Genomic DNA, 19,748 nt, shown 5'->3' with positions numbered 1-19,748 from the left:
GACAGATGTGAACTGAATATATTGTGGTGGTCATTTTGCAGTACATACAAATAATGAATCATTACATTGTACACCTTAAACTAATATAATGTTATGTCAATTGTATATCAATATTAAAAAAAACTTAGAATACAATTTTATCTTTCCCAGTTGGAGTCATTCGATGTCCAGTTTGCAGCCAAGAATGTGCAGAGAGACACATCATAGATAATTTTTTCGTGAAGGACACTACTGAGGTTCCCAGCAGTACTGTAGAAAAGTCTAATCAGGTAAGCGTATTAAGTCTTGAATCTTTTGTCTTCTTTTAATGAGGCAGCCTAAAATGCTGAAGAACTCTTAAGATAAAAGATATTGAACATATTAGACCATTATATCTGTGTAGTTGTGTGATATTTTAAAGGTGTATAGAGAATAATGGCTAATTTATCTTAAGGAATAAAACAGTGCCAATACAGAGGCCCTTACTCCACCCCTACATTCCCTATCCTGCAGAGAAAACCCTTATTCTATATTTGACATTATTTCATTTCTTTGTAATTATACTGTGTATTGACAGTTATTTTATTTCAAGCTCCTTCCCTTAAAGTGTTTTTTTATTTTAATGATAAGCACTATAATGATACATGTGAAAAATTCCATGTCTTTAATCAGCACGGTTTCTATATTTTAAGATTGTCTCCTTTCTACATAGTATGTCTTTTAAAGTCTCATTTGGTAGCATTGTCCAAGGTGTTGCATTTAGAGATCCACCAGTGTTTTGTTTTGTTTTTCTACTTTCCTAACCCATATATAGTACCTCTTAGCCCCTTAAATCTAAATGTCAGGTCCCCAGTGGAGGAACTGTAGTTCTCCAGTGGAGGTGAGCTATGAATGATTCTACAGTATGTGCCAAGTATCATAGTCTCCTTTTGGATCATGATTCATTGATGATTTCTCTAAATAGCTCCTTTAATTTGGAATAGAAGACCTGTGAAAAAACTGAATCTGATTATGGAAATACAATTATTAATCTAAAATGTAAAAATCTAAAAAGTAGCACTCTTCAGTAATCACACAACTAAATTTCTGTAGTTTTTATTTTCACCTTTTTGTTCTTAGGGAAACTATAGAATTTGGAGTTCACTTTAAATGAACATAGGTGCTACTATTAAAATACCTCTTTTTGTTTCAAAAGTATCCATAATTCTTCCTAATATGAACTTTATCAATGGCTAAAACAGGGCTTAGTGCAGGGAATAAACTTTCTTATTGTTGTGAAACCAGCTTTTAAGGGTGGAAACAAATTATGTGAGCTACAGAGTCCAGTACTTAACTCCTCTGAAAGTTCCTTTCTGAATACTGATTTTGTGTCAGCCTTCTTGAGTGTTATGCCACTCTGCTTGTATGTGATTGTATTTATACTAGATACACTTTGTTAATCATATCACTCACCGGTTGTACTTCGTTAGGTGAACTCCAGTAGTACATGTGAATACTCAGTCCAGAAAATTCAAAAGCAAGGTAGTGTAAATAATCAACAAGTTAGAGTAGTGATATAACATGAAATGACAATGGTGAGGGATGAGAACTGAAAGGATTCTAATTTAAAAAATTGATAAGAGGCTGCTTTATGCCTCTGTATATCAATTAGTTTTCAGTAAGTTTACATACTCTTCTGTCACAGAAACACAATGGGAAGAAGTTGTATTCAGTTAAACTAGGAATAGAATCCTATAGATACCTTCAGTGTAGACAAGTGGGGATGGGAGGGCATTAAATCTGGTTTGAGAATAGGGTGCTTGTAGGGATATTTGGGGAATGAAGACTGGACGGATGGTAATGTAGGATGAATTGGAGCTAGGAAGCACTAGTGTGGTGTGGCAATGAGGAAGGAAGTGCAGGAATTACAATCCACATGGGCCTCGATAGACGTGATTAGATGTGGAAAGTGAGAGGTCTCACTGCCAGGTTGGGGGTGACTTTTCACCGCGATGAAGGGAGCAGCAGAGTAGATACAGGTAGAGAGTTGGTTATAAATGTGATTGAGTTTGCCTCTAAGACTTAGGTGGAAATGTCATCTTTAGTCAAACTGGAGCTCTAAGGAGAGTTCATAGCTGGAGATAAAGTTTTAGAGACGTTTTATTATGGATAATTTCAAGCATTACCCCCCAAAAAGGAGGGGGGACACAGATTAGCATAACAAACTCCCAGGTACCCATTGTCTAGGTCAGCGGTCATTAACTCTTATTTTATGTATAACTTGACATGTCCCCTTACCACTAGATTATGTTGAAGTTAGTCCTAGGCATTATATAACCTAATCTATAAATATTGCCATATTTATGTGTATGAAAAATTTTTTCTGTAAATATAACTACCAGATTAATTTTATATATATAGAAAATTTACAGTAATTCCTTAATATCATCAGACATTGAGATGTTTGTGCAGATGTTTCTAGTTATTGTCAGTTTTTTTTTTTAACATTTGTTTCTGTAAGGATCCAGTAAGGCCTGTACAGTACATTTGGTTGATTTGTCTCTAACATACGTTTTTAATTAATCTCAAATTACCCCTTTGCCTTGCTGTCTTTCTTTTTCCTCCTTTTTAATATTTGTTGGATAAACTGGGTTGTTAGTCCAGTAGAGTTAGCCATATTCTGAATTTTGCTGACTTCTATAAAGTCATTTAAAATTCAGCATGCTTCCCTGTCTCCTGTATTTTGTGTAAACTGGTGATAAAAATGTAGATTTTTAGATTTAGATTGGTTTAGATTCAAGTCCCATTGGGTGAGGGGACATAAGAATACTTTCATCCAGGTGTCTATTTCAAGCAGGAGGCGTATGATGTTTGGTTGTCTTTTTTCTGATGTTAATGGCCGTTAATGATCACTGCCAAGATTCCGTATTTCATTAGGACTTTGAAAAATGGTAACGTTTTCATTCTGTCATTTCCTCTTTATTTCTCAAACTGGAATAGAAAGAGAAAGGCTTCCTTCATCTACTGTTAGGTTATAAAGGAAAGGTAGGTTAAATGCTTGATTCTTTCCTTTTAGTTGCTGATTTTTAGAGTAGTGACTTAGTTTCTTCGCATTATTCAGAGGTGACTCCTGAGTGGTGGGTGTGTGGGCTTATTGTTACAAACTCACGGGTATCTAACATAAAATGTATTGTAGTTGTTATTGTGCCCACTTGGCAGTGAGAGCCTCATACTGATTCCTGAATCCTTCTGATACAGTCGCAGTAGTAGTTGCTATCTCCCTTGCTTTCTGTTTTGACAATATCTTGTTCATTTTTTGTTCTACACCTGGAACCAGCAGGAACTGGTTCTCCTAAGAGCCTCAGTTCCTTCTAGGCTGAAGTGGTATTTAGAGAGCACAATGTGAATGCTAGGGGTGCTTATCACCATTGGGTTGGTCATTTTTCTAGGACTTTCAGGAGAATGATTTAACAAATGCTTTTTATTTTAAAAAGAGAAGGGGAAATATTTCAAGTATATATTCGTATTTTTAAGTCAAATCTGAAATTGTAGATGTTCACAGAAAACTCAAGCAAATAGGAAGCCAACTAAGATGATCAGTCCCTTCTTCCTCTGGCATTGTAGTCTTTCTCCTGCACCACCTATAGAATCTCATGTGGAGCCAGCTCAGGAAGCATACATGTGGTTTGCAGAGTAAGAGTGAAGAACAGAGTTGGTACTGAAAGTAGGAATTATAGAATTGTCTCTGTCAAACCAGAGAGCAAGAAGACAACAATTACTGTTATTAGAGACACTTAATCCATGTTTTTAAGTTACTTGAAATAAATAATTCCTTTCTATATGGACCACTTAATAGGCAGGTTCAGTTGTTTCATTTTGCTTTTGATACATAGGGGTTTAGTTTTTTTAAATTGAAACTTGTATAACTACATATAAAACATTCATAATGCTGGTTGCAAAGTAAAATCTATAAAACAGTATATTCAGAGAACTCAACTTCTATCTCTATCTTACCTACCTATCTACCTTATTTTTTCTCTATCTTATACATAACCATTTAATTTCTTTTATTGTTTATCCTTACACTTTTATTTATAATCTAAGTAATTTTATATTAACTTTAAGATTTATGCAAATAAGTCATCCCATCCCCATCTTTCTTAGATAAGCAGTAGTATGATTTGCTTTAACACTTTGCCTTTTAAATTTTACTTTATGTACTAGAGATCCCTCCCTAGCAATGTATGTAGAGATACCTCACTCCTTTTTGCCATATAATGTGGAGATGTAGTTTTAGGTGACATCTTTATAGAGGTGATAGTTAAAGCTGAGGGAGTGGATGAGATCAATCCCCTCCCCAGATCTAACAGAAATCTACAGAATCTGAGGAGGGAGAGTAGTGGTGGAATCCAGAAAGTCATTCTGGGAGATAAGAGGACCTGGAAGTATCAAGGAATCTGAATGATTTCTAGGAAGTAAGCGTCAGTGGCATCAAATGAAAGGTTGAAGGCAAGAGAAGAGAAAAGACAGTTTTTGGTTTATGGATATGTTATCCAGGTATTTAGAGTTGGGCTAATGTAAACCACTGACTGAGGGGAAGAATTTTTTCTCCAACCATACATAATATGAGGACTGCTTATACATTGTGTAACTTCAGTCTGTTCTCAGAGGTTAGTGCCACCATCTACACAGTTATACAAGCTGGAAACATGAAAACTGTCTCTTCTTCACCTCCCATATCCAGTGCATCCTCCAAACCAGTCAGTTTTAATTTCCAAATTTTCATTCATCTCCACTTCTACTTACTGTCACCTAAGCACTGAAAAGGCCTCCTACTTAGCCCTATGCAGAAACACTTGCCCTTATTCTAATCTCATCTCTACATTGCAGGGACAGTGATTTTAAGAAAGCACATCTGGCCACGTCACTTACTTAAAAGTTTTTAGGGACTTCTTCAGACAAAGACCAAAGCTGCCCCGTGACCCTGCCTGACCTGGCCCCTGCCTGCCCTGCCGCTGGCTCCTCCTCGTGCCGCTCTTCCCCTTGATCTCGCCCTCAAATACACTGCCTTTCTCTCAGTTCTTTGAACCTGCCTTGTTCTTGCAGGAGGCTTTTGTACATGCTGTTCTCTTTGCCTAGAAGACTTTCATCAGTAATCAGTGACTCAACTTTCATATCTTGATGCAAATATGATCGACTTAGAGAAAGCCTTGCCTGGGTAATCTCTCCTCTCACTTTTCCCAGCCTTTCAGCCCCTGAAATCAGATCACTTTCCTCCATCATATGTGCTTATAGCTTCTTATACTTTCCCTGTATGGCATGTGTCAATTTTGTAGTTCTGTATTGCTGTGATTATTCCAATACTGTTTGACTGCTTCATGTTTGATCTTCACAATCACTCAGTAAAGTCCATGTTAGTACCCTTGTTTTAAATAAAGATGGGCATTCTGCGTATCCTGCCCAAGACTACTCAGCTGGTAAGTAGGGAAACTGGGATTTGAACCACACTTCATCTGTGAGACTAGCTGTCATAAGGGCAAGGGCATGTTCGCTTTTTCTGATTGTTGTATCCTTAACACTTAGCACAGTGCCTGGAATATTTGATATTTTGAACTGAGGGCAATGTCCTTATATTTCCACTTTATATATTTATAATTTAAAACATAATGTCAGTTTAAATTTATGAACACTGTTAAGATAACTGATAGAGTTCAGTACTGTTGGTGTATCATTTCTGTATGATTAGCCATGTGACCACCTGTTCTTTTTTTCTCAGAAATTGATGTGACATATTCTTTTATTAGGTGTGTACAAGCTGTGAGGACAATGCGGAAGCTAATGGGTTTTGTGTAGAGTGTGTTGAATGGCTCTGCAAGACATGCATCAGAGCTCATCAAAGGGTAAAATTCACAAAAGACCACACGGTGAGACAGAAAGAGGAAGTCTCTCCAGGTAATAAATTAGTGTTTAAAATCTCGTTTTTATCTTTCCTTCCCATACTCGTTCTTTCCTTCCCACACTGACTTGTCTTGTGATGCACTTGTTTTGTGATGCTCTTGTCTTTTATACAAGGAAGTCTATATTTATAGTTGAATTTGAATATTTATAAATACCAGGAAGTTTGAATAGATACCAAATTCTGCTGTATATTTATACTCACAACCCTCCTCCTATAAATCCTTAATTTGATGTGAAGGTACAGCAGATGAAAAAAAAAGTTGCTTTTTAAAACTAATATTTCTCTTATTTTTAAGATGATATGGGTGGACTTAAGTTTTACAACTCTTTTCTTATAGTAAACCTGTTTCCTGATATTTGTTATGTAGATAATCAAAGAAGTTTTGCTTTTTATGTAATTGTGCTTTGGTTTTTATTGTGTTGCTTATTATGTAAAGTTTACTAATACTTTTTTTATTATAGTAAAATATGTGTAACTTAATTTGACATTCTGACCATTTTCAGGTGTACAAGTCAGTGGCATTAATTGCATTCAGAGTGTTATGCAACCAACACCACTGTCTATTTCCAAAACTTTTTAGCACCTCCAAAAGAAACTGTACCCAGTAAATAAAAACTTCCCATTCCCCTTTCCCCACCAGGCCCTGCTAACCTCCAGTCTGCTCTCTGTCTTTATGACTTTGCTTATTCTAGACATCTTCTATAAGTGGAATCATAATGGTATTTGTCCTTCAATGTCTGACTTATTTCACTTATCACAGTGTTTTCAGCTTCATCTATGTTGTAATATTTATCAGAACTTCATTCATTTTTATGACTCATTAATATATTTTTGTTAAAAAATTAATTCACTGCTTTTGATTTATTGAGCCGACCAGTGTTTGTATGCTTGTTCTATATTCCAGAAACTTTACTAGGTTAAAGAGATGAAAAGGTGATTAAGACACATACTTGCTACCCTCCAGGAGTTTAGTATGATGAAGACTGTGAACAAATTAGCAATCATAGTTTAACATCGTAAGGTTTATGGGAGCACATGACAGGAGAACCACACTCAGATTTGGAGATTTACATTGGAGGCTAAATCTGGAACATCAAGGATGAATAGAATGTCATCACATAAAGGAGAAGGGTGGGGAAAACTGAAGCACACGTGCAAATTTCCAGAGGGGGAATGTTGAATTTAGCTGGAAATTAAGATGCAAGAGGAGGAGTAGTGAGAGATGAGACTAGGAGTCTTGAGACATAGGAAAAGGGAGATATAAATTTCTGAGAACACTGATGAAGAAGACACAAAAGAGAAGAGGCCAGGTAAGTTTAATAGATTAGTGCTAGAAAGACTTCTGTTTTTCTGTGAAGGTAGCCATCTACTGAAAAAAGAGAGCAGAGGAAACAGGACTAAAAGTAAGGAATTCAGAGGATATTTGAAATAATTCCAGTTGAAGGAGAGCTCTAGCTTTGGAAACAGGACTGCTTGGTAGTGTCAGGGTTACATTTGATATAGTCCTTAAAACCTCCTGTGTCAGTCCTTAGGAGTCTGATGTGGTTATAGAGGAGAATTGAATTAGTTAGAGTTGGGGTTTAGCTGGACTGATGTTCAGAAGCTCCACAGGGTAAGAGATGCAGATAATGGCATGTATTGACATGAAGAATTTGGGGGTTTTAATTGTATAAAGGAAGTAAAATTGATAGTGTCAGTCAATAGGGTGAAAGAAATGATTACGGACAAGAGATACCAATGATGTACAGTAAGAGTAGTTAACTAAGAATTGGAAGGTTAGAAGGTAGAAGATATTAGAGTTGGGTATTTGACTTTATGATTATAGAAATGGAACAATTAAGGACAATTAAAAAATCTAGGGTGGGACCATGATCTATAGTAAATGGAATAAATAGCCAAAGTACAGTTCTCCGGAGATGAGAAAGTCTGAGAGACTTGTCTTTATGTGGTACTCTCTGTGGTCTTATAGATCATACAGGATGATGATGAGATTTAGGACTAGGAGGTGACTATGAGTCTACATTCTTCATAGATAAAGGATGTCTATAAATGATGTCTTAAGTATCTAAACCAGAATACCTATAAATAATCATTCCTGCAAAACAGGCACAAACCAGGATGTCTCAGGCCAACTAAGGATGTATGGTCACCCTGCCTACTGTGATGCCCAGGTGACATGAGCCTCAAGAAGGGAGCTGGGACCTATGGCAGTACTAATACTGAACCATTTTTGTGTTGCTGGAATTAATTCCTTTAGGTCTTGATGGGTCCTGCTTTTAATATTCTTTTAATTTTTTTCCTTTTTTTAAAGTGAAGTAAAGTCAGTTAATATTCTTTTAATACATTGTTAATTTTCTCTATCTGTTATTTTCCCTTTTTTCATTTAGAATTTTATGTATTTTTTACCTTTTTGCTCTGGCTAGATAGTAGGTTACCTTTTTGTTTTTATCTTGAAAGTTATCTAATTATCCTCTCTATACTTTTTAGTTCATTAATTTTATTTTTAGTTCCTCTCAGCTTAACTTAGTACTTTTTAATCAGTCATTGCATTTATTTGTATTCTAATTTTTCCATTTGACATTGTAACATAAGCTTTGCCCAGTTTTATCCCCACTCTGGATAGCTATCAGGTGTATATGTGGATGACTACAGTGCAGTAGTGAACATTTTATGATTATCTCTGTGTTACTAGGTATACTCTGTTAGGATTTTTGTAAAAGTGGAAAAATTATTTCCCTACTTTTGCAAAATAACAGGATACCCCTTTTGTACGTTTTTATTAGATTTTCTGCATTGCATTTTTAAAAAATCTCCCTCATTTGGAATAGAAAGCATTCCAATTGGTTCACACTTACTTATCTGTGCTATTAAGATTTCTTAAGACTAAAGCTCAGGGCCCATGAAGCATCATTTTAGCTACACACTTTCTTTTTCTCCTGAATTAATTTGAATTTTTATACTGGAAAGTGAAAAACTCATTTATAAATATAAATTTCCTCCTGAAGTGCAAAAAAACACTTAATATTTTATTATCTGTAGAACCTAGTGGTAATGAAGGTGTTGATGAAACTAGCTCCTTTTATCTCAATGTATTTGAATTTAAGTGAACAATCTGATAGTTATTTACCATTCAATTAAGTTAATTTTCTTCTTTTTTGCCTCTCATTGTTTCTGCAGAGGCAGTTGGTGTGACCAGTCAGCGACCAGTGTTTTGTCCTTTTCATAAAAAGGAGCAGCTGAAGCTTTACTGTGAAACATGCGACAAATTGACGTGTCGTGACTGCCAGTTATTGGAACATAAAGAGCACAGGTACCAGCATCTTTCATTGTCTACATAGATTGATGCTGTATGAGGACTAGACGACTGCTGGCATCTCAGCCAAGTGGCAATCTGCAAGTAATATTTTGTTTGGCCAGCAGGATGTTGGCCTGTTTCAGGATTTTTCATCTTTGGCACTGTTGACATTTGGAGCCAGGTAATTGTTGTGGGGGCTATGTGTATTTTATGGTGTTTAGCTGCATCTTTGACCTCTATTTACTTGATTCCAGTAGCATTCTCCCAGTTGTGACAACGAAAAATGTCTCCAGATGTGCCAAATGCCCTAGAGAGCAAAAATCACCATGAGTGGAGAAACACTGGCCTACATGCTTTGTAAAAAGAATATATGGAATTAGTTGCTAGTGTTGTAAATGAGGAGATTTTACATTAAAAAAAAAAATTTAGATCTTTAGTTTGTGTGTGTTTTGAAAATAGAATCTGCTGTAGCACTGGGACCCATACACTTTCATGTCAACACTTGGCTGGAATTGACTTTTAAAAAGGGTATGCTTTTCCTAATTCATCATAATTCCTATCAAAGCTTACTTTTAAATCTGTCCTCCATAGTTGGCAAAATCTGATTTAAACAGTAAGATTCTGGTAAATTGATAGAAATATAATTGATTAAAAGAAGTCTAGGCTCCCAACAATGGCAGACTAGGTAATTTGGATCAACTATACCAATGAGGGTAACTAGAAAACATGGGCAGAATATAGAAACCAATAAAATATTTTAGAGCTTGGTAAAGAATTATTGGACCAGGATTAGGTTGGAGTGGGGACAGAGAATGGTACGGGCTTTTTCCCCCTTGAAGCATTTGCCTAAAAATTGAGGGTTGCTTTTAATAAGCTAGTAGAGCTGAAAGACGGGGATTGGATTTCAGGGATCATAGGGGTTAAAGGCTTCTCCTTGCTTTGAGTTGGGATCTTGAAAGTGTTATGATAAAGATAAACTAGCTAGTAAATAGTTCCTCATAGGGCACTAAAGCTCAGAATCAGATCTTCTCAGTACCCAAAGTTGGATTAAATTGAAATCATACTGCTGGTGCCCCAAGGTACCTGGTAGAAAAAAGTGTAAATCCTCTCTGGAGGAAGAAAACATCGTCCTAGACCTCTGATTTATCCAATAATGAATTGTGCAAAGTGGTCCAGCACACAATTAGGAATAACCAAGTATGCTAGGGGATAGGCAGTGGGAACAAAGCTTAGCAGATACAGCAAACAGCATAAAAAAAGATCTTCAAGGATACATCTTACTATATTCAAGATGATAAGTGATAAAATGGAAAATTTGGGTGGAGAACTGGAAACTGTATAAAAGAATGAAATGGAAATTCTAGAACTGAAAATTACAGTAACTGAAATTAACTCAATAGAGGGTTGAACAGCAGATTTGACGTACCAGAAAATGAGAATTAATGAACTAGAAGAAAATTAAGAAAACATGAAAATGAAGCACGACAAACAGAAAGATGGAAAGTGGAAGAAGGATTGAGAAGATGTAACACAGGGTGTAACTGGGGTCCAAGACAGAGAGATAGAGAGAAGGGGAAGGAAGCAACATCTGAGGACAGAATGTTAGCTTTGTAATACTGAAGAAAGACATCTAGCCCGTATTCAAGAAGCCCCCAGCAGGATAAGTAAAAAAATAAAGTAATATTTTTGAAGTATGAAAAGAAAATAACTACAAAACTAAAATTCCATACCCAGTGAACAAAAGATTAATGAGAAAGATGTTTTCAGACAAAATACACGGGGGGAATATACCCCTGGAAGCACACTTCAGGCAGGAGAAGAATGGTATGTGATACATGACGGAATGAAGAGCTGGTAAAATGATACATCTGAGTAAGTCTAATGAAATGTGCTCGTGTGTGTCGTGTGTGTATTATATATCACACAGCGGATGTGTTAGGAGGGTATGCAGTTCATGTTCTAAGGTTCATGCATAGTTTAGGAAGTGGCTAATAAATTACAAATTAACCTTAGATAAGTCAAGATATGCATTTTCTAATGTATGGAGTAGTCACCAAAAGAATAGCAAGAGTCAGTATGACTCTCAAGATAACAGGGAGGAAGTGGAATAATTCATAATTAATCAGTCTAAATACAGGCCAAAAAAGATAAAAGGAACAAAGAATAGAGTTTCATAAGACTACCAATTTATCATTGGTAGATCTATAAATATATTTGTAATTATAACAGATGTGAATGGATAAAATGGATAAAATATTCCAAATCACAAGATTCGAGGCTGAAATGCTACTTGTTTTTTTATTAAGAGAACCATCTAAATATTTAGTGATTCAGTTATACATATATATTCTTTTTCATATTGTTCTTCATTATAGATTATTATAAGATATTGAATATAGTTCTCTGTGCTATACAGTAGGCCCTTGTTATTTATCCCAAGTCAGTTTTCTAAAACTTGTGTATTTTATGATACTATTGCTTCAAACTTTATCACATGCAAGGCATAACGTCGAGTTTTGTCCTCGCTCCCCACTTCCCCATTTATCTTAAAGGCATTATTTGTTAATGTGACCTTTAGCACAATTACCTATTGTTTAAAAGTGATCTGCAAAATATGTGTTTACAAAAGCATCAAACTTTCATAATTATGAAATTGCAAAATAGTTAATAAATCTACTTAAATGTCTATGATTACTTTTTTCCAGGTCTGCCAAAGGAGCCCTTTAAGCCTGTAAAACTATGAATGATGAATGTGTGTCTCTCTCAATTTTTCAAAATAACTTAAAGAATGTCCATGAGTAATATCTGAAAAGTCTCCCTCCTTCTTAAGGGATAATTTTGAGAGGAGAGGAAAACCTGCTTTCTAGGGATATATTTGGCATTTTTTAAAGATTATTATTTTTATCTTTTATACTCATCTTAAATAGTTTTCTGTTAGTTATTTGTGTGCTTTGGGGCTTTTCCTCATTTTAGACAGATATTTGTGTGAAATAATTGGCTTATTTATTTCTTCAGATACCAATTTATAGAAGAAGCTTTTCAGAATCAGAAAGTGATCATAGATACCCTAATCACCAAACTGATGGAAAAAACAAAATACATAAAATTCACAGGAAATCAGATCCAAAACAGGTAAATTTATATTCATGGTTTTATTTAAGTCATCTTTATATAATGTGTTAAGTATAGTAACTTTTAGAACAGACATTTACTTAACCCATGGTGAAGTACATCAGTGTAAGCTGTCAGGTGGATCTAATAACACATAGTTCATAAGATTTTTTCAGAAACTTTTTGGATTTCTGAAAACTTTGGATTGGAAAGTATATTCAGCCATGAAATTTCAAAACTATTATGATAATAAGCTACATTTAGTAACAACTCATTTATCTGGGAGGTATTAATAACTTATAATTATTTGGTGTTTTCTAATTTTTGAAGAAACACCAGGATTTTAAAAGAAAAGAAAATCAACTGTTTTTGCTAGTCTTATAAAAAATTTTGATACTTGATTATATACATAATTAATTACTGTTTTAAGGATGGCTGAACTTTGAGATGCCTCCTCTGGGCTGTCATCTTTTAAATGCAATGAGGTGGAGATCTTAGGACACTAGAAGACAGGGATTGTCTGTTTTGTGTGCCTTTTATTCTTTGTAAGATGCAATACTTAACAGTCTCTACATATTACCTGTTATACTTTCTATTCTCCAAGGAAATAAATCATCAACTGTCCAAAGGCTCATGTCTTACAGTTAAGTGATTGGAGGAGCAAACCACTAACTTCTGCAAGGAAGACAGAGTTTGTCTAGTCGCCCCCTTTGTTTTGTTTTGTACACAAAAGTAACATGTCACTGAATTAATAGATCAAAAGATGCTTATTAGTAAGAGATCCCTTGCAGGGGATCTGAATGTTTTTCATAGGGAAAAGTTTGTCAGACTTTTGCAGTTCCTCTTCCTTAAGATCAGTCATCACAATCTGTCATTCATCATTTTGGAACGTGGCTAGGCTGGAGCATTTGATAGTTTTTTCCAAAGAGTCCCTTGGTTTACCTGATTTCCTTAAAAGAGATTATAAATGTAATTTAACTTTTTCTTGATGCCTTGGTATTATTATTATATCTATTATACATTGTGCTAATAACAGTTTTATTGTGTGTCTTTCAGTTTTTATTCTTTTGTTATCAGCTCTCATTTCGTTTTACCTCTCTCTTTCACGTAAGAACTGTAGTTAACCAAATACTATTGTCTTTACCATGTTCTAATCACAGTAGTACGGTTTGCTAAATTGATGTCATTGATGGGTTTAGAATTTTTTATATCTGAATAACTGAAAATTTGAATACTTATGGAATGATGAGGAGCGATAATTATAGGCATTTCTACCATCCAGTGGCAAACAGTAGCTACTGTAAAATAACTAATTTTATGTAAAAGATTGACTCTTGATGAAACTCTTTTGACTTTTTTCTTACTCTTTCACTACGTATATGGTATATGGCCATGAGCAATGGGCCAAAGTTTCCTCTTTTTTCAACCTATGGATGTCTATTTGTTCTAACACCATTTGTTGAAAATACTATCCTGTTACTGGTGAATTGCCTTGGCACCTTTGTAGAAAATCAATTGACCATATATGTGTGATGTTATTTCTGGACTCTATTCTGTTCCATAGTGCTTTTCTTTTTTGCTGATACCTCACTTTCTTCATGACTATAACTTTTCATAGTAAGTCTTAAAATCAGATAGTGTGGATTTTCCAAATTTGTTTTTAGTGGTGTTACCTTATTTTAGTGATTTATGCTCTTTTTACAAAGTGATACATTGTTGTATGGAAGGATTTTAGTTTTTGATTTATGGTAAGAATTAAAGTGTCTTTGGATTAGGTGTTGATTGCTCATATCTTTATAGCCTGCCTGATTATGGAAGGATTAAATTTACTGGACTGACTGGCTTTTCTATTCATTCATTTTTATGCATGTGCAAACATGGCATTACTTACCCCTTTTTCATCCTGTTCTACCATTATAAGGATTTAAGTTAGGGTTTTTGTTTGTTTTTTGAGGTTTGGTTTCCAGACTTAATCTGGTTTCCTTGATTCTCTAGCTAATATTGATGTCAAATAATTATCTTGAAGAATTTCCAACAGAAAATAAAGTTCCCTGCCCTTTTGATCTTAAGTTTTGGAGGGTAACTATGGGAGAGGCAGACAGAAGAAATGAAGCTTTTTATGTATCTCATAATGTTTTATGGTGGATGCCCCATTTCTCTTTTTCTGCTTCTGTAAGATATTCTGGTGTGATGCTATGCATTTTTTTCCCCCTGTACATCTTGATCATGAGAACAGCATTCCCATTTTCTCCAGTCAAAGAAGATGTATATGGTAGTTGATAAAACATTAAGTAGTTACTTGGCTACTTCTTTCAAGACAAATATGTCATTAAAAGTAGCAAACAACTATTGTTGTCTTTTGGCTTCTATTCAGATACAATGAATACTGTAGCAGTTCAGATGACTAAGATAAGAATGACACATTTATACTTTTCTACTTCTTAGTTGAAGTGAATACAGTAGAACTCATTCAGAGTCATGATTTTCCTTATCTTGTTTATAAATTATTTTTTTGTCCATCCTTTTAGGCTGAGAATTTTTCCAGGTGTCATCATATTCTTTCCAAATAATACTTTCTTAAACTGTATTCGTTCTCTTGCAGTTTTATGCATTTTGATTTTAAGATTGAATTACGTGACTGTGTGTTTCAGAAGAATTGTATTTCTGCTGTCTCATCTTCAAGAAAATCAATTTAAACTGAAGGACCCTTAGAAATAGATGAGCTTTTTAAGAGCTGAAAGCATTTTTGCTTTTTTGTCTAATTTAGACATTCAAAAAATCAGTCTTATGTATAAGACAAACCTTCTGCCTTAGGTTTTAGATTTTTCCCCCTTTTGTTTAATTTTCAGGATAATTGAAGTAAATCAAAACCAGAAGCAGGTGGAACAGGATATTAAAGTTGCCATATTTACACTGATGGTAGAAATAAATAAAAAAGGAAAAGCTCTACTGCATCAGCTTGAGGTAAGTTACTGTTAATGGGACACTATGTTGTAGTGATTTAATGTAGTGTTTTCTCATGTATTTGTGAAGTTGAAATCACAGCCTTTTTCATATAATTGTTTCCATTTATGATTCAAGAATATTTCTTCTCCATTCCCAGGTTTTCCTTTTTGCAAGGCTTTGCTTTATAGCTGACAATTTGTGGCTTTATAATACACTAGGACTGTCTTAATCCTTATTGTCTACTTTACAGCCCAAAGCATTGCTTATAAGGAGAAGCTTTGTAAATGTTACAGAGATGAATCATTTTAGAGATGCATTGCATTGACAATTTGGGGTCACCAAAGGAGTGCAATTGAGCAAAATTTTTCAGAAAGATACACCAAGTTAGCTGTATTTAGTTTGCAAATATATACATTTAACCTTATGGGGAATTAAGTAAAAGAATGTGCCCACAACATTTTATAGCCTTAATTGTGAAAGCAATACTCAGGGAGAGATGCTCAGGGCAGTTAGAATAGTTGTTTCTCACTGTAGGGAAGAAAAATATTACTGTCTTAATCAGCTTTTGTCCACTTATGAAGGTCAAGATCCAGAGTCAGTGTTTGACTCAAATAAAATGAGGTTACAACTTCTGCATGATATATCAACATAACATTAAATGCAGGATATTTTAGTAGCTTTTAATATATTGGGACAGAAAATATTTAACAGTAAAGAAGCAGATTAAGAATAAGAAGAGAATAAATTAATTCTGATATGTGAGGATTAAAAAAGGATTCCTAGAAATAATTTAGTTCAACCTCTTTATTTTATAGTTGACAAAAATTATAAGGTCTTTGTCAGAAAGTTCTGTTTCTCTTGGGAAAGTATGGTCTTTCCCATGGTTTATACAGGAAACAAAGACCAAAATAATTCTCTGTCCTTTTAGAAACAAATAGTAAAAAAGTATTCTTTTAGTAGAAAAGTATTCTGGCCAGGAGGAATCAGACCCGTAACTATTTTTTCAAGGTCCTGTGATTTTTTTTTTTTTAAAGAAGCTTTTAAGCAATTTTTAAAGTTTTCAAAGCTCTGCTTAGAATCAAATGCTGTGTAGTTTTGATTTCTAAGAGATGAATAGTGCATACATTGCTGTGGCTGTTTCCAAACTTCATGGTAAATAAGAATCACTTACAAGGGTTTTTTTTTTTAACTCAAGTTAAAGAACTAAAGATGATCAGATCCCCAAACCTCTAGGGATGAACCTGGTCATCAGTATTATTTTAAATCAACTTTATTGACTAATAATTTTTACAGTACCTTTTAAATATGCCTTTCAGTCCTCGTACTCATTCTCCTGGTTCACAGCCTTTAAGGCAAATGAAGGTAGCCAATATTTTCTAAGACTCCAGAGAAATAAGACCAAATGTAGTTACCATACAAGCCCAAGAAACTTGGGCTTCAGGTTCTCAATTTGCAACCTCCCTTAAAGTCAACATGATTTCTATTCTTTCTTGGATATTTACAAAGAAACATTTAGTTTTTAACAGAGATCAGAAATAGACTAATAAATTATCTCTGAAGTTAGACATGAAAATCACTGCGTTTTTTTCCCTTCATTCAGTGCAGCACATGTGCATTTTCCAAATTTGAAACTAACTATGGCCAGGATCTAAGTTCATTTTTTTCTACTGAGAATATAATTCCATTTTGTAGTTACTTTTGAACTTTTCTTTAGAACCAGTAGAAAGCCCTCTTCTCTCCCCCTTTCCTTGTCAGAAAGAGGAGATTTTTGGATAGGGACATTTAAAATAGCCCAAGGTCAGTGGGTTTTTCCTCCACTTTTGATAAACTTGTGTTCTTGCTTGTGTACTTCCTTAAAGAAATTCTATATTCTACTTTTATGTTACTTTTCTGAGACTGCATTGGTTCCATTAGTCACTATATCAATTTATTCCCAGGGTACATATTTTCAACAGACTAAAATTATATGCTTTTTTTTTAAACCACATGCAAAGCCTAAATGTTGTCTACTGCATAACTCTACTAGATTGCTGTATGATGTATCTATTTATTTGTGAGAATTGATTTAATAGGTATTACCTGTATTATAGCTAATCCACAGTTTTGTACCTTTTTTGATACTGGAAGATGCATGAACAGAGACCTAAGTCGCAGAATTTGTAAAACGAGACCAAGGGCCATGAGGAGAAGGGGTGGGCAGTATAGACAGTGGTGACATTGGCACCAGGGGCAGTTTTTTGCTTCAGTGAGAGTGAGCCTTTGTGCTAGGGGGTAAACACACTAAGTATTTTAAGTTTCTGTCACTTGTGTTCTTAGGGGTTGTGGTTATTCTAATCTGGTAATCTGAAAATGACCATTAAAATATGTTAAATGCAGAAATAATTTTGAAACCATTTTCCTTTCAGAGCCTTGCAAAGGATCATCGCATGAAACTTATGCAACAACAACAGGAAGTGGCTGGACTTTCTAAACAGTTGGAACATGTCATGCATTTTTCTAAATGGGCAGTTTCCAGTGGCAGCAGTACAGCATTACTCTATAGCAAGCGATTGGTAAGACACTTAAGTATGGCACTTAACATGCTGTCAAAGTGCAGAGGGAAACAGTGGAGTCCGTTATTAGATTGCCTAAAATTTAGACATTTTCTAGTCTGTGCTTAAATGCTTTTTACTTATTTCTAATTTTAATTGATCAAAATAGTTTGATTTTTTTAAATATTACTTTAAACTGCTGTGATTTAGATATAACTTGCATTTTAATCTGCCATCATCACTCCTATTTTGTTCTTCTCCAAGTTTTCTCAGTCTAGTGACAACTGAACTTAATACTAACAATAATGATGATAGTAAGCATTTCCTGATTACCTGTAGAATGCCAGACACAAAATTTAAGCATTGCTGTGTAATATTTAACCTTTGACATCATTTTTATAAGGTAGAGATCCATTCACATTGTATGGGTGATGAAACCAAGGCACAGAGTTAAGTAACCTGCCCAAGGTCACACAAAGTGCCAACTTAGACCTGAATCCAGAGACCATGTTCCTCTTCTCAACGCTACATTGTTTACTCTGTCAGTGATACATGGTGCTGGATATTTCAACCCCACTTGCTGCAGACAAGTGGCTCTGATTTGATGAACTACTTTGAGAATAATCTAGAACCTTGCTCCTGGAGGTGTGGTCACTGCATATTAATCACCCAGGGATCCTGGTTCAGTAGACATGGAGTGGAGCCAGATTCTGTAGTTGCGACGAGCTCGCAGGTGACGCTAATGCTGCCGGTCTGCAGACCCGCCGATGGGAGCAAGGGTCTAGAAGACACTTAGCCACATAATTCACACCACATAAAAGTGAAGTGGGAGTTTTTAAAACTTTTGTCTTATTAAAGATTCCACAGAGATTTCTACTTGGAAATCAAATTAGGACATCCAAATCTGTTTTCTGTTAACCCACTCCATTTTGTGGAAGAAATTTTTTATAACCATTTCACAGTCAAATGCTCTACCTCTGAGCTATACCCCCGTTATGACCATTTTGAAATCAGGAAATGCACTTCAGGATAAACATTTATAAACTAGGTTCAGATATTGAGTGACTTATTAGAAAGCAAATTAGTAACGATTTCTAAAACTATTCCTAATCTTGAATTGTATTCAATTCTTTAATTTTTTTCTCTGTCATAATTATCAATGGTGTGTTCTCTCAATCTTGAGTCTTTTTTTCTTTTTCTTTTTACTGTTTCATTGGTCTAATGAAAAACAGCTTATATATATATATATAGTGCATACCTTCTCTGTTACTTAAACTTTCCTGTAAGTCAAACAAAACAGGGCTCAAAGGAGAAAGTGAGAATCATCTTTTTTCAACTAGACCCATAATGAAAACTTTTATTTGTATGTGTGTAAGAAGCATATTATTCACACAATTAGACATCTAGTCAATCTCCCTTGTCAGTTTAAGAATTCGTTTTCCTAATTTTATTCTGTGATTTTGTTTGTGATTTATAATATGGAGAAAACAATAAAAAATAGAAGATGGGGTTACTTAATCTGCACAATGATCTCTTGAAATCCGAGAGAGGGAGGTCATCCTCTGTAGTATACACAGGAGAAAATGGGCACTGTGAGTCATGTGGAACCAGCATTACCAGATTCCTGATTGGCTATATCATGTTTTTCAATTGTTAAAAGTCTCTGGAACCCAAGCGAGCCTTTATGCACACTAGTAGCAGATACAGCTAGTAAAAGAATTTGCCTGTAATGCATGCAGAGTTGAGGCATGTGATTACTTTTAAACATTTAGAAAGATTTCCAACCTCAGAAAATTAGAAAGTCACTGTATTATACAACCCTGTCCTTTAGAGGTTTTATGCTTTGTAAACAGCCATGTTTACTCAGGTTATTTTTTAAATGATGGCTTTTATATGCTCAAAAATTAAAAAGAAATGCCTTGCTGGCCTGAAATTTCAAACTTGGCTT

At 34.8% G+C, this 19,748-nt stretch overlaps 1 protein-coding gene across 2 annotated transcripts in view; it reads left to right on the top strand.

The window, feature by feature from the left end:
* The window catches only part of TRIM24 (tripartite motif containing 24), an 81,466-nt gene that overhangs the window by 31,419 nt on the left and 30,299 nt on the right, over positions 1-19,748 (top strand). For both annotated transcript variants that reach the window (XM_031455447.2, XM_031455448.2), the window contains exons 2-7: positions 151-269; positions 5,763-5,910; positions 9,095-9,227; positions 12,228-12,344; positions 15,173-15,287; positions 17,675-17,821. In XM_031455447.2, the coding sequence (XP_031311307.1) occupies positions 151-269; positions 5,763-5,910; positions 9,095-9,227; positions 12,228-12,344; positions 15,173-15,287; positions 17,675-17,821 (779 nt within the window). The remainder of the gene's footprint in view (positions 1-150; positions 270-5,762; positions 5,911-9,094; positions 9,228-12,227; positions 12,345-15,172; positions 15,288-17,674; positions 17,822-19,748) is intronic.

Source organism: Camelus dromedarius, chromosome 7 (genome assembly GCF_036321535.1).
Source record: "Camelus dromedarius isolate mCamDro1 chromosome 7, mCamDro1.pat, whole genome shotgun sequence".
Taxonomy (NCBI): domain Eukaryota; kingdom Metazoa; phylum Chordata; class Mammalia; order Artiodactyla; family Camelidae; genus Camelus; species Camelus dromedarius.
This window is presented reverse-complemented; position numbering and strand designations above follow the sequence as displayed.